General features: G+C 33.9%; 1 protein-coding gene across 5 annotated transcripts in view; it reads right to left on the bottom strand.

Moving 5' to 3' along the window:
- DCC (DCC netrin 1 receptor) overlaps window positions 1–16,762 on the bottom strand; it is a 1,213,980-nt gene that overhangs the window by 88,376 nt on the left and 1,108,842 nt on the right. For all 5 annotated transcript variants that reach the window (XM_063653694.1, XM_054461350.2, XM_063653695.1 and 2 more), the window contains exon 22: window positions 4,952–5,017. In XM_063653694.1, coding sequence (XP_063509764.1) covers window positions 4,952–5,017 — 66 coding nt within the window. The remainder of the gene's footprint in view (window positions 1–4,951; window positions 5,018–16,762) is intronic.

The raw sequence follows: 16,762 nt of genomic DNA, 5'->3' as shown, positions 1-16,762 counted from the left end.
AAATTTTATAGAGCACTTAATATGATTCTGAGTATTTAAAAATTAATAATGTTGATCTTTTTTTATTAACATTGATGTGCCAAAGTTTTAAAACTTGTCAAGTTTAACTTTGTCTTTAAAGGCTGAGGTCAATAAAATACTATTATGAGGTTTATAGATCTTTTAATCAAACTTATTACACTGATTTTACAAATTATAGGTAGAGCTATAGAAAAAAGGAAATTGCCATTTTATCTTCTCTAATCAGAAAGGGAGGATTATGTTGAAGTAATTTTCATAGTTTCTGTCATTTATACAAATATAAACTACAAAACACATTCTCAGATATTGAAGATTTTTTCTGCATTAAGAATGTGGACCATAATCTAAAATTGAATGTATCATAAAAGAAAAATACTACCACATTACCACATATTAGCTTTGATTCTACCTGCCATCGGAAAATAATTTAGGAAGTCTCTTCCAGTTCTACAATTTAATTAAGGGCTTCCAACTACAGGAGTAAACATGAACTATAGCTTTGTTTTTCTTTATTTGAATTCCAAGAGTATATTTTTAAGAGTGGCATGCTGTAAGAGAAAGTAAATGATTAGCGAGGTCTAAATTTATTTGCAACTGGCTTGAGTATCCTGACAGTAAGCCATTATTCTATTACAATGCTTTGAAGAATTAATCCAGCAAGTGTAGAGGGAGCTAGGAGACCTGTATAATTCTGTCACTCTAAGGGGAGATGTATGAAATTTTATTGTATACAAGATTTAAAAACTCAGATGTTAAATGTTTTGATGTAGCCCACTTTATAAGGGTGAGATGCAATTGGAGTTTTATTACTCAGGGGCCTCACTTGCACATCTACTTGGAAAACATACTCCCTTTTTAAAGCTTAAGACATTAGCAAACATTTAATTAGAAATCTGGGGTTTTCAGATGCCTTTGCTGATTTGCTTGTAATAGCCAAGGCTAAAGTTATATTATATGTTTATCATCATTTATTTGCTAGCAAAATAGAACAGGAAGCACATGAACTTTGGCCTCTACCATCCCTGGCTCTCTGAAGTTATCAGTTCACCTTAATCAGCCAGACAGCCTGCAATAAGTTGTTATTCCAGTAGGGAATCTAGAAATATTTCAGATACGTTATTCATCTCATTCATTTAGCATGAAATCCCTAAAACATCATTAAGTGATGCAGAAAATTGGGAAGAAGTAATGTCAATAATGCATCTAAACTGCTTCAAAGCTACTGAATGGCATTCGTCTATTTAATCTTCATGACTTTCTCCTGTGAGATAATGTTTACTAGGTCAAATTTTATTTTGGTCATTTTTCTCACGAGGAATCTTAAATGGTAAAACAAAAATGAACACAATGATGTGGATTTCTCTTTCTCTTCATCTAACATCTGACACCTTTGAAAAGGAAAGTGATTGTTGACTTATATGTTCACGTCAAATGTGGGCTGCGATTTCTTTTCAACCAAAAATTTATTTTAATTTGAATAGCAACTTCAAATAGTCAACAACAAACTTTTGAATTTGATCTGAAATTGGGATTTCCAGATTTCACAATTAAAAATACAGGAGGCCCAATTAGGTTAGAATTATTTCTAGTTGCTTATTCATGTATACCTTGGGATGCATATGTAAATTGAGATGGCAATCCCTTGTATAATTTTTCTTTATCTATTACTCACAGAAATAATTTAAATGTTACTGGGCCTCTTTATATTTTTAATTGCAATATCTGGCAATTCTTCCCAATACTGGAGTCCTTTTGGACACGCAGTTTAAGAGAGTACATAGTTTTGTGTCTGTGGCTTACATTTGCCCAAACTTTAAGCCTCATAACCACTGCTCAGTAGCGGTTGAAACCTACAGGTTAATTTCTCTTTCTCATTCATTCATACCAATTCCTTCTTTAATTTTCTGGCAGTATGTCTCTTCAAAAAGTACTGTCCTGTACCAGTATAGATAGTATTCCCTTGACTGGGAATGAATTTCAATGTGAAAATCCTTGTAGAAATAGCTTCTTAAAATTGGCTCTGTTGGATGATTCTAAAGGGGACAATGCTAATTTCCTACATGAACTCCAAAGTTAGAAGCTCTGTATCTCAGGGTATAAAATACAACAATTATGTTTCTCCCAAACAATTTCAGCAACTTCCTTTTTTTTTACCCTCCTATATATCTCTAGGGATTTTCTCATCCGCTCTCATCTTCCTGGGGTGTATATTTCTGCTTTGTCCACCCGGGCAATTAGCCCTTTTGGTGTATTGGTCCTGCAGTGGTCTGTCCTTCGGTTTGTGCCCATAGCTCATTGCAAGTGCCCTGCACTCACTGGGGGCTTAGTTGCATTTCTTGACTGACTGCTTGAATACATATAATGTTTTTGGCATATTGTTGAAATTTAAGATAAAATTTGGAGCACGAGAGTGAGCTAATGAAATTGCAAAGTTGGGAGGAGGGAATTATTGTTACCTATACCCATTTTATGGAGCATGGCCTGGGGTCTGTTTTCTGCCTCAACAAGTCCCTCATCTCACCTTCCTTTTTTTTTTTTTTTTTTTGAGATGGAGCCTCGCTCTGTTGCCCAGGCTGTAGTGTAGTGGTGTGATCTCGGCTCACTGCAACCTCCACCTCCTGGGTTGGAGCGATTCTCCTGCCACCTCAGCCTCCCGAGTAGCTGGGACTACAGGTGCGTGCCACCACTCCCGGATAATTTTTTGTATTTTTAGTAGAGATAGGGTTTCACTGTGTTAGCCAGGATGGTCTCGTTTTCCTGACCTTGTCATCTGCCTGCCTCGGCCTCCCAAAGTGTTGGGATTACAGGCATGAGCCACCGCAGCCAGCCCTGTGTGCTTTGTAAACTACCTGTTGGGTATGTTAGGGACTGCCAGAGCAAGGTGTTAGTTAAAACAAGTGTCTGAAAGTCAAATAACTACCAGGGACAGTGATGTTATTTAAATAAAGGAAAATGAGGAGTCTAAGAGACAATAGGAAGCTGTGTGTAGCCTGGAAAAAGCATCCCGGGAAGCTTGCTATGGTCTGAATGCTTGTGTCCTTCCAAAATTCTTATGTTGAAACCAAATCCCTGTTAGGGAGGCATTAAGAGGTGGAGGCTTTGGGAGATAATTAGGTCATGACAGAGGTGGCCTCATAAATGGGATTAGTGTCCTTATTTTAGAAAAAGCCTGAGGGAGCTTGCTCACCCTTTCCAAACACCATGGGAGAACACAGCTGGAAGGCATCAACTGTGAAGCAGAGAATGAGCCTTCAGCAGACTCCCAGTCTGCTGGCACCTTGATCTTGGACTTCCTAGCCTCCAAAACTGTGAGCAATAAATTTCTGTTGTTTATAAGTTACCCCAAATCTGAGGTAATTTTTAATAGCAGCAGAAATGGACTAAGACAAAGTTTAAACATATGACATTCTATCTGTTTCTGGTTAGGTAAAAGGTATTAATAGCAGAGGAAGGTATTGCCAGGCAACTCAAAAAGAAGTCAACAGGTGAAAATATATTCCTAAGTCTACCATTGGCCAGAGGAGAGATAACGCTAAGTCTTTGACGCAAGGATTTGGTGTACTCCATATATATATATATATATATATATATCCTCTTGGGGAAATTGCTGCATTAGATTATCACAGCCTATGATAAGAAAAAATCACTTAATTCACACCACTATTCTAATTTCACATGCAGCAAACTATTTTTAGGTTGAAATTTTGACTTCCTTTCTGAATTTTTTAAGAGGAGATCAAACAAATGGAAATTTATCAGTTCAGTAATCAAGTTTCTTATGAAAACCTGCTAAAATGGTTAAATAATTTTGTTATTTCATAAAATAGAATACTGTATAGCAGCCAAGATAAATGAGTGAGAGCTATTTGTAAACACATGGATACATCTTCAAAACTAAGTTAAAAATGAAAGCAAGTTGTAGCAGGATACAATATCATTTCTATAAATTTGTAAAACTGTAAAACAGTATAATGTTTAGGGATACATATACATATGGAGTAAACATCAAATTAGTTACAGCATTTATATCAGAGTGAGGAACAGTGTTAAGAAGCATGTGAGAAAACACAGACATACAAGAGATTTCAATTCCATGCTGTATATTTCATATCTTAACCTTGCTGATGGGTATACAAGTGTTCATCTTCACATTTTGAATATCTGAAGGTCTTTTTAGTAAATCAAACCAAACAACAGCAATAATGAAAAAGAAACTTATAAAATGGCCTCATATATACATTAGTCCCCTGAAAATTTGGCCAGTATTAATCCATTGTTTTAAAAGTTTGTTTCAGCAAAACTAAGGATAAGATCCTGGAATGCAGCCCCCACACCAACCTTGTCCTTCTATGGAGCTCTAGATAGTACCTCCATCTGGTCATCCTTAAAGCCAGCAGATATTTGGGCATGCTCCACTACGATGAGCAGAAATAAATGTCTAATGTAGACAACACAAAGAAAATTTAGCCCTAAGATGCTAGAGGATTTTGAAGAATTAATGTACTCTACAGGCAAAAATCCAAGTAACTTCAATATATGAAACTGAGTGGGTTTCAATTCAACCAACCTTAGATATCACCTCTCTCAAATAAAATTAGATTCTTGCAAACATCTTAAATGTAATGTAACATTTAAGAATCTTGGTATTTAACAGCTTTGTGTCATTTATAAAATGCTCCATGCTGGGCTTCTCTAACTGACTCCTTTTTTACACATCTATCAACTCTTATTGGCATCATCTCCTGGCAGAATGTGCTAGAGAGTTTGTTGTTGTTGTTGTTTTAATAACTTCATGTTTCTATTATCCCACTAAGACACTAAATCCAATGTTCCTGGCACTTGTAGTTGATAGAAAATTTGCCTCAGACACTCTTGAATTAACCGTTTAATTAATATAACTAATTCAATATTACCTAATTTATATACTTACCATTCAGGGTGCTTCTATCAATCAAATTAGTATCAACTGGCCAATAACCTCCATCTCCATGACGACCTGTTCATTGGGAAAGCACGTCACAATGTTAGTACAAATGAAACAAAATGGACAGACAAAAAGAATAAACATTTTAACATACACAATAACAGAAAAGATTACTTTGACCACCCCCAAGAAAGCCTGACAATTCTCATACCCTTACACCTATAAGAAAATGTTATTTTCCATGTGTGAGAAAAACAAGTCACAGAAGTAAACTCTCTTAAGCTAAATTCAATGTTTCACTGATAAGCCATCCTCCATTCTTTTTATTTCTCCAAATATTCTTATTAAAGTCTTTTATTAAAGGTGCAACAGCAGCGTCAGTCTAAATGCTATTCTTGTGAACTTTTTAGAACAGAAATAACTCAGGTCCTGGCTCCTAGGTCCTGCAGATACTGTCACCCATCTGACAAGACTTTATGGCAAATTATTATTATCCTACAAGGGGCCAGCACATTTCATCTTATAACTGGGCTTTGGGTATTCTCTTTGTTATGTGTCAAATACAGTACCTGGAAATGAAATTCCACATTGGAAGTAAGAGTGGGGGTTATGTCACAAACCATATGGTCTGAATATTTCCTACAAATACACCATGAAGGGAAGAAAGCTCCTTCAGTATAGCATTATTGGAAATTCTGCCTTCCATTAGGTGTGTAACAGATGTGAAAGTAGTATTTAAGAGAAATGAGCCAGGAATTCACCAGAAATAATTATACTATCATCCAAAATTTAATTAATGGTGTTTCACCACAGATAATCTTTTTCTCTATTGATGCATTCATAGAACTGAAATTATTTGATTAGATTTTGAGTTCTAGAATATCTAGGTAGACTACTTACGTAAAACATTTGAGAGGTGAATACGTATGCAAACAAAGACCAGAATATAGGTGATTTTCTATTTTATTTGCTTAAAACAGTTATTTCTGAAACCAGTTCCAATCAGTGGATGACACAGAGAAAGCCAACCAGGACACTAGCTACAATAACGTAGGTTGTTTTCTCACATTTATAGATTTCGGTTTTCTTCATCTCTATAACTTTCAAGTCCTGATTTTGTGACTTTATTTTGCATAACAAACACTACCCTTGCTAAAGCTTTCCCAAGATTTTATCGTTTCATTTGCAAAACAGCTTTCAAGAAACAACTTAGAATTCTGTTAACTGACTCTACATTCACAATTTAAAAAATTCTTTTGATATCAAGTCAGAGCTGAAGTTAGGATGGCAAATTTCTAGCAAGCAATAAGATAAATTAATTCAGTCACATTATATTATATCTTCAGCATAAAATGGCATGTTTAATATCTGCTGGGACAAAGACTGTGAGTATGTAGGGAAGTAGGAGATAGGATGGAGGCTCCTATGTGTGTGTGCAGGGGGAAGGTGGTGGTGAGAGGAACAATCAAAATGAGCTGAAATTGTGAAAATTTTAGTGGGCTGACAAAAATGTGGACAAGTCTAACCCTTTTACAAATACCTTGTTTATATAACTCTGATGCATTTGGGGTTTCAATGAGCAGTGGATAAACCTTGCCCACGAGACACTGTGAGATCAATGTTGGCTGATGCGAAGTGGAAGCTCTACATAAATATTAAGATGACTTTTCTAGCAACTGAAAGCAGCTAGATTGCAAAGCAGTCAGCCAAAAGAGATGCTAACAACCCCATCACTTAGGCCAGTAAAGCAATACATGTTTCCGGTTGGGAATAATCCTGTATCGGCTGGAAATTAGCTAGGTAGCCTATGGAGGATTTTCCTTTCCCTCCAGCAGCCTGGCAAATGTCTTTTTAATGAAGTTTCCAACTCTCCCTGTAATTTGTGGAAGGATGCAAAAAGAAGCCAATAAGCATATTCATATATTACATACACATATAGCTCTATGGGTACAGCACCCCTTAGATTTAGCGAGGCTATTGATTACATTGTGAATTTCAATAGGTAGAAGAAATCCGATGCCGTATAGGTCAAAGCACTGGGTGAGATAAAGGAACTCTAGAAATGTTTCTAAATAACAAGGAGTAGCTTAAAGCTTGGACATTCTACTCACAGAATCTAGTATATTGATGAGGGTTAACTTTTTGTCCCTTATAATTAGATTAATATCACAAAAGGAAATCATGTAATTCTCAACATGTCCAACAGAAAGCACTTTTTAAAAAGTTGATGTCATCAACGAGCAAGTTTAGATTTATAGTGATTCAGATTTCTTGTACCACTTCAGCCAAAAACCCACAAAACCCATTTCTGAGATATTGAGGAGCCTGAGATCTCTTGATCTAAAGACAGAGGCATCAGATTTTAATTTTAATTTTAATTTTGAGTGATGTTAAGTTTCCATTCTCTGAAATATGTCTTTTAATTTTCAGGAAGTCTCCCTTTACGCGGCCAATACACAATAATAATAATAATACTAAGAAGAAGAAGAAGAAGAAGAAGAAGAATGATAAAAGATTCTCCCATTGCTTTAAGGAGAGTATCACAAAGTTGTCAAATGAAGAGACAGTAAAGTCTAAAAAGGAAAGGATATGGGTGTATGGGTGTTACTTCTTGGCATATCACAGCATTTTTAAGAGCTAGTTGCTGTAAAACAAATATTGGATGTGTTTAGTTACCTTGGTTAATTTCATAAGCACTGATTTTGAGAAAGAGAGTAGTAATTAGAATTTAGAAAACAGCTGGAGTGAAAGTCAGCTAATGCAAAGATATAAAATACTTCTCTATCCCAGAGGTCATCATTTTATTAATGAAGCATAAAACTGGTAATAATTCTTTCAAAAATTTATTAAATGCTTACTATATGCAATGCATAGTCCTAGATCCTCAGGGAAGGAGTAGTATAAAAAGATTTATTAGATATGGATCCTGCCATGACAGAGAGAGTTGGTTCATTGTAATCAGATCCTATGCAGGCCTATTTATGGTTAATATTAACCAACTGCAGATGGTTCTTAATATTTTCCAACATTAAAGATTTAAGAATAACTTAATTCATTTATTACTATAAACTTACTACTAGGCTTAATTAAAAATGCTTTTCAATTATTATTAAAGTATTATTAAAAATATTATTAAAATAACTGCATGCAAATAAAAATATTTTATTTTCAGTCACATAACATTATATATTTCATAGTTATATTTATTTTAAAATCTTGAATTACTTTTTTGCGTATCATACTAAATTTTTAACACTTTTACAAATTAAAATTCTAAATAATTAAATGGATTTATGGAAATTCAAATATAAATTTTGGGGGAAATCATGTAATACATTTCAGTTTTCTTCCCTCAAATAAAGTTCAACATGGCTTAAAGCATTTTGGAAATGAGTAGTTTATTTTTTCCTTTTTATATGAATAATACAATTTTATACTAATAGTGATCAAAGTGTACTATATGAAGGCCAGGTACAGTAGTAGCTCATGCCTGTAATCCCAGAACTTTGGGAGGCCGAGGAGGGTGGATCACTTGAGGTCAAGAGATCAAGACCAGCCTGGGCGACATGGCAAAACCTTGTCTCTACTAAAAATACAAAAATTAGCCAAGCATGGTGGCACATGCCTGTAGTCCCAGCTACTCCAGGGGCAGAGGCAAAATTGCTTGAACCCGGGAGGTAGAGGTTGCAGTGAGCCGAGATTGCGCCACTGCACTCAATAAAGCAAGACTCTGGCTCAGTAAAAAAAAAAAGAACAACAACAACAACAACAATAAAACAAAGTGTACTATATGAATATAATTCTACAGGATATAAAGAAGAATTCTGTATTGGATTACTATGTACCCATATTTTCTCAATAACACAAATTGAGGATGGGGAAGAATGAGATATTGAAGAGTAATGAATTATTTTCACTTAACAACTTAGGGATTTTATGCAGCTAATTTCATCAAAAAAAAACACAAACAAAAAAAAAAACTTCTGCCAGAAAATTTTGATAATAAAAGCAAATGATTTTCTACTTTTACCTTAGATTTTGGAACCAGGAAATGGTAGCTTCAGAAACAAAAATTAAATAAATATTAAATGGGCATTGGCTGAGTTAAAATAGAGGAAGTTTGTAGCTGTTTTGACTTATTCAAAATGGCTTTTATATATTTAAATATATTTTATTTAGGTACTGCTTAGGCAGGTCCTAATAAGAAATTTCACGTACCTCTCCTTTCTTTGAATTTTTAAAATGTTATAAAGTCGTTTAAGGGGTTGCCTTTCACATTTGATTTAAAAGATGGGCCTCATAAGGAATCTTCTTTTTATCCCTTTTTGGCACATGCCATATGCTTCCTTGGACAAAAGTCTTCTTGATCTCCCTGCTACCTGTTCTCTGAATTGAAGAAAAAATTGGCAGAAGTAATATGACTTCCTTTAGGAAGTCTGTTCATTGTTATATTCCTTTGTGCTAACTAAAGTGATGTGCAAAAATGTGTTCTCAATGTCCTACGAGTAACTAATGCTAGTTAGGATGCTTTGTAATGTTTTAATAATAAGTACAAATCTGAAGTTATTACTATTATGCAATTTATTATTTATGTTCTTATCCTTACATGTCACCTGAATTATTTGTATGTTTTTATTGTGGTATATGTATAAAATGTATAAAATGAAATAACATTAATGTTTATATTTGCAGCACACATGGGCAGATTGAGAATCTTTTCCACGATAAAAAATTTTCAGCACTGAACAAAGATTAATTCAATTGGGATTTCAGTCCTAGAGTCTAGTTTTTCTTTGTGATTGTTTATAAGTTCAGAGAAGAGAGAATGGAAGATTAATCTGCAGAAGATATGGAGAAAAGTGGATGTGATAGTTCTAATCGTTTGTTTAATCCATCTTCCCTGAATGCACATAAGAGAGGGTCATACAGGACAACATTCATACAATCAATCCCTAGAGAAAAACATATTGTCCATAATCTAAATCAAATGGACAGATTGGCCACCTAACAAATGTTCAATGTATATCTTTCCAAGGATGCTGAGCACTGAGATATCTTCTTGATCTTAAAATTTGTTCTCTAAAAATAATTCTAATGATGATAGAAATTGCATTGATTTTCTGTCTTGTATACCAGCAGATAAAGAATATCCATTAATATTACCTGAATATAATTTTGCTGTCCATCCAACACACAGACCATACTTAGAGTAGGTGATTTGTCAGAGGCTGTTATGTGCTTCTAAAAGGTCGGTTTACTAGGCAGTTGATAACAATGCTGATTTTAAACAAAGGCATCGGGCATCAAAAACCAGAAAGCAAAATCATAACCAATATGTAGGATATTTCAAATATTTTAATAGAAAAGAACTAATGAGCTCTCTTCACCTTTTCCTAAGGTTCCACACATTGTTTTCAAATCAACATGAAAGAAAGTTCACTGACTGAAAGAAAATACATTGTGTCACATATTGAGCGTGGTGCTCAACAAATTCTTGCTGCTTTCCCTTCTTCAAAACCTTTGGTTTCATTTCCCGCCTATGGAAAGTCTAAGGGCAATAATCCGCAGGATAGGAATGCATTTGGTAAACTACTCTGAACCAGACAAAGTGCAAGAAAAACAAATATGCCATTACCCATATTTCTCTTAATCATAAGTGGTAGTATTTTTGCAATTTTGATTTCTGTATTTAGGCCATAAAATATGAACAGGTTAGACTCTTCCTGAGAAGTAAATTCATTTTTTGAAAATCCTTAGAAATCAAATTCAAAACTAAGCTAATAATTTCACACATAAATAAAATGAAATTGAGTGAACATAGAGTTATTACAAAAAATATCAGGATACAAAATAGAAACTGTGGGTATCCTAGACAAATTTAAACAAATTAATTTCTTATCCTAATTTCTGCTCTTAGTTTACATCTTAGCCAGATAATGGATCTTGACTGTCTGAGGCATGCATGTGGTCTCTTGCAGACTTTGGCAAATGATAGGTGAAAAAAGTTGTCTGTGCAATCTTCTAAAGTAGGAAAAACGTTTACAAATATTGCACTATTTTTTGCAGGCGCCAAAGTAAAGGCAGTACACTTTGCCAGGCCAACAAGTAAAAGCAGTATACTTCACCAGGCCAACCGATATATATAATAATATAATAATATGTATATAATATATATAATATATTATATATAAAATATGTTATATAATATATATTACATATTTATATATTTATATATCACATATAAAAGAAATATATAATATATAATTATATATTATAAATATATAAAATATATAATTGTATATTATAAATATATAAAATACGTATTTTATATATTATATAATATATATAATATACATATATAATATATGTATATTATATATTATTATATATTATATATAATGTATAATATATTTTATATATTATATATAATATAATATAATATATAATATATAATATATAATATATAATACATATATTATATATAATTTAATATATTTATTAAATTATATATAATATATTTATATATTTATTAAATTATATATAATATATTTCATATATTTATTAAATTATATATAATATATTTCATATATTTATTAAATTATATATATTTCATATATTTATTAAATTATATATAATATATTTCATATATTTATTAAATTATATATTATATGAATTATATATAATATAATATAAATATATTATATATAATACATTAAATATAATATAAATATATTATATATAATATATTAAATATAATATATATATATTTCTTTTTTTAGAAGCACACTGGTTACTGCTATGAATTCTACTATTTCTCATTCTTACATTCTTGATGTCTTATAAGGGAGAGTGGACAAAAACTGAAAAGGCAAATATTAGAGAACCAAAGGAGCTGGACAGATCAAGATCTTTTGATAACAGGAAAGTAGTCAAACTCTTTCTTAAAGATTTCAGTTCAGAAAAGATGATAAGTTCTGACCTATGTGACAATAACTACACTTAGTCTATCTCCCTTACCTGGCTGCTGATGAAAACTTGTCAGCTGCTCCTGATCACCCATGTCACGACCTTTCATACAGCTGAAGCCCAATATGTTTATTAGTTATTATAATTTTTATTCATGCAAGTTAGGAATGAAACAACTGACTAACAATTGAATTCTCAATAGAATAAAATATAAAGATGGCTTCATAATATTACTGGTATGGTGGTAGATGGTGGTCTCTGAAGTCCTTCCTCTCATTGGAATCTCCTTTTATGCACACTTGCCTCTAGTATATCTGAAGTAACAGTCAGCCTAGGGGTCTAAGAAACCACTTTTATATGCAGCTTAGTTTTTATTAAAATCTAAAAAGCATTCTGTTCCTCAAAATATGGGCACTGCCTTGGATGACTAGATATTTCCAAGAGCTAGTTCATTTGCCAGACTACAACATAAAGAATGAGACAACTTTTTTTTGGCTTATAAAAGAGCATCTGTTCTCAAAGGCCAGGGAATGATCCATAAAAGCCTCCCCCATCTGCGTGGTTCACAAGCTTATCCTAAAGGCAGGTGTGAGATATGTTTGTGCCTGAGCAAATTTGCCAAGCATCCCGGGAAGAAGAGGCAGAAGAGGATGAGAGAGTTCTCTCCTCCAAGTGACTATAGGTCTGGAAGTTGCAGCTGCAGTCTGAAAACACTAGAACATGAGCATCCTGCTGTGCCCTGCTAGTCTGTGTAGATAACGACACTGTTAGAGCACAGTATTTCATCATTCATGTCTCCATCCATGCTTCATCCATCCACTCAACAAATGCATTAAGTAGATCCACAGTGGTAAGCATTAGGAATATAAAATGACTATTGCAGAAGTTTGTAATTCAGTGAGATGGAAAATGTTAAGTGAATAATTATAATCATATGGTAATTTCCAAAAATTCAAAAAAAAAACCCAAACAAACAAATACGTGACCCAGTGGAAAAACAGGATGATTATCTACTTATGCCTAGCAAAAGGCTTCTCAGAGGAGGTGGCATGTGAGGTGAGAATTCTTTTTGCAAGCACCAAAGTAAAAGCAGTATACTTTGCCAGGCCAACCAGTGGGGGAAAATATACATTTATATAAATATATATAATAAATATATATTACATAAATATATAAATATATATCATAAAAATATATATCATATATAGTATGAATATATATCATATAATAAAATATATATTATAAATATATATCATAAAAATATATTATAAATATATATCATAAAATATATATCATAAAATATATATTATAAATATAATATATAAATATATATGTATTTTTATAATTATAAATATATGTATTTATCTATAATTATAAATATATAAATATATGTATTTATCTATAATTATAAATATATAAATATATGTATCTATAATTATAGATATATAAAATATGTATTTATCTATAATTATAAATATATAAATATATGTATTTATCTATAATTATAAATATATCTATATATGTATTTATCTATAATTATAAATATATATAAATACACAGACACATACATATATATTTTAAGAAACACATTGGTTACTCCTATGAATTCTACTACTTCTCATTCCTACATTCTTGATGTCTCACAAGGGAGAGTGAACAAAAACTGAAAAGGCAAAAATTAGGGAACCAAAGGAGCTGGACAGATCAAGATCTGTCTTGATTTATTAGGTAGAGAACCGTGAGGTGGATGAGCTTAGAAAAAAAAGGCAGAGGTACAATAATAAAACTCCCTAAATGCTCTGCCAAAGGGTCTAGAATTTATCTTATAGAGGATAGGGAACCACTGAAGATATTTTAAGCAGAACACTGACTACACATGTATTTTAGAAAGATTATTCTGGATGACTGTGGAACTAAATGGATCAGAATAAACTGTTCCAATAAATATGACAATAATATTAATTATGCATCTCTGAGGCAGACATTACTAACCCCATTTTATAGCTGAGAAAACTGTAGCTCAGAAAGATGAATAAACTCAGGGTTTCATTTGAAGTGGCTGATACTGTATGACTCTGATGATGATGATTTTAGCATTATAGGTGAATAAGTAACTAAAAGAAGGAATGGGGGGTGGCCGGGAGCAGTGGCTTTTTCCTGTAATCCCAGAACTTTGGGAGGCCAAGGCGGGCAGATCACCTGAGGTCAGGAGTTCGAGACCAACCTGGCCAACATGGTGAAATCCCACCTCTACTAAAAATACAAAATTTAGCCGGGCATAGTGGGGCAGGGGCCTGTAATCCCATCTACTTGGGAGGCTGGGGCAGGAGAATCGCTTGAACCCAGGAGGCGGAGGTTGCAGTGAGCCAAGATCATGCCACTGCACTCCAGCCTGGGTGAGAGAGTGAGACTCCGTCTCAAAAAAAAAAAAAAAGAGGAGAAATGAGGAAAATTGTGGACAGAAATTACAGCATTTCAAAGAGTTGATCTTGGGGTGTAAGAGTGAGAGTTTAGGTATGTGTGACTTGAGATGGTGGCTCTATTCTCAATGGAACATACAGAACAAAACAAGGCTGTGGCAGAGAACGAAAAATAGTTTCTTTGTAACCATGCAGAGTACTGGAAAAAGTGAAGGTGCCACTTCAGAAAAGGTATAACAGAAGTGGCAAAAAAAAAAAAAAAAAAAAGGCCAAGAAAATTCTTTGAAGATGATTGCTACTGAGGCCCCATTCCTACTCCCATCCCATCATCTTTTTCTTTCCCTATCCCATAGTCACACCCCTCCAAGCAGGAAATGATCAATATCAGCAACCAAGAGTGGATGGGTTTCCAGGGCTCGGGATACAAGGGAGCAGGCAGGTCTTCACTGGCCAGTGTAGACAATAACTAGTTGACATGTTGAAAAATAGGAAAGCCCCAGAACTACTACGTTAGAGCACAGAGAAATAGCAAAAGCCTCTTCACCAACATAGGTCTCTGCCATAGTGTACTACTCTGCAAAGGTAGGCATGAGATATGTTTGTGCCTGAGCAAATTATATCCTAAATGTTCCTGGAGCCCATCCTGAGGTCCTCACTATTTTCCCAGCTTCTTGGCTTCCTAACTTTTCCATCCTAGAATTTCTCTACATAAGGGATCAGCTACTCTTTCCCCCGGTAATAGTTTGCATTGAGTCAAATTCTACTCATATTTTTAAAGCCCAGTCTTAGGTTTTAAGAAGTCTTTTCTAATCCAGCCCACAATGATTTATCTGAAATCCCGTAACATACACATGTAGACAGTACCATCTGATTTGGCATTTTGTATCTTTCATACTGGACTGGAAGTGTTAATATCCTCCTCCTAACTATATTGAAAGCTTCTTGAAAATGGACCCACAGAACCATACTTCCTTCTAATGCTTTGCCAGGACCATTTCCTTCTAATGTTTCCAGGGCCAGCACAGTACTGGATACATAGTTATCCACAAGTTATCAAAAGTGAGTCTAGTTCTTTTCATACTTCATAGCCACAATTTTAACAAACTTATCAGCTTCCATTAGTTTTGATTTTCTCCTTTCTGTACTCAGAATTCCAAGCAGCTGGTGAAATCCAAATCTATAAATTTTCTGCTAACAAGGAAGGACAGCAAGACTGGAGGTCACAAAAAGAGTGCAGGAGGTCGTAGCCATCTACAAATGTAACTACTATCAGCTGAATTACAGTGAACTTGTTTTTCTATTTAGCTTTTATTTTAGTAGGTGATTATTGAATATACTTTTTCCTGTTGGAAATATATGCGTAACTTCTCATCTCCCCCAAGATCAGTAAATCTCCAATATCCACAGCCATGTGCACTATTACTTTGAGCTGTCCAATCTACACTTTTCATTCAATGGTAAAACTTATCTTTCCAGATTACTCTGTAGCTGCTTCCCCAAACATTTGTGTTACGATTCTATTAAACAAACACTTATCAGACAACTAAAATAGGATAAATTCTAAATTAGGGAGGTGGGGATGACAATGTAAAGAATCTAGCCAGTTCTCTGTCCTTGGGAATTTAAAATCCGGTCAAGAAGCTAAGAATATAAATAGCAAAGTATAAGAAGAAATGGAAAACACAATAAAAATAAGATGGGTGTTATGAAAATACAGGTGAATAAAAGACCAGAAAGGTAAGAAAGGATTCTTGAAAAAAGTAAAATTGAGAAGAGAGTCTTAAAGAAGACTTTGCTTAGTTGAGAAAGAGAGAAAGCATAGCTAAGGCTGAGAAAATGGTACACATTACTGCATGCAGTTGTGAAAAATCCACTTTTTCCAGGGTGATTTGTGACTGTGGCATATGTGGAGGGATCTATTGGCCATGAGACCAGGAAAGAGATGTTACAGTCAGACAGCCAAGGTCTTGATGTCAAAGAACTGACCTCATCCCCAAAGCAACAGTGACCCATCTGTGTTTTGGAAAGAAAATTGAGGTGGCAGAGTCTAGGGATGATTGAAGTGGGCAGAAAATAAAGCTAGGAAGACCGTGTACTTGGCCAATGTCTATACAAGGAAATGGCATCCAGAATACAGTGGCTCTTACAAGAACAGCCTGTTTATGGAATTTTATTTGAAGTGCATAAACAAAAATGTCTACCTTACAGGTGTGAGAAGGTTAAAATTATTCCATGAATCACATCAATTCCTGTGAGTACTGAGTACGTTTTTGTTCCTTCAAAGTTACCTATTAAAACATGAAAACTGCTGAGAAGTTGACATAGGCAGCTACTTGACTGCTTGCTGGGAACATGATAAGCACCTTAACACTCCATTGAAAGCACATTATTCATTTTCTGCTACTACTATTTCACCACAGTCCTAATTTAC

This window comes from Pongo pygmaeus, chromosome 17 (genome assembly GCF_028885625.2).
Source record: "Pongo pygmaeus isolate AG05252 chromosome 17, NHGRI_mPonPyg2-v2.0_pri, whole genome shotgun sequence".
Lineage (NCBI taxonomy): Eukaryota > Metazoa > Chordata > Mammalia > Primates > Hominidae > Pongo > Pongo pygmaeus.
Note: the sequence above shows the minus strand (reverse complement) of the source record. Positions and strands in the feature narration are given on the sequence as shown.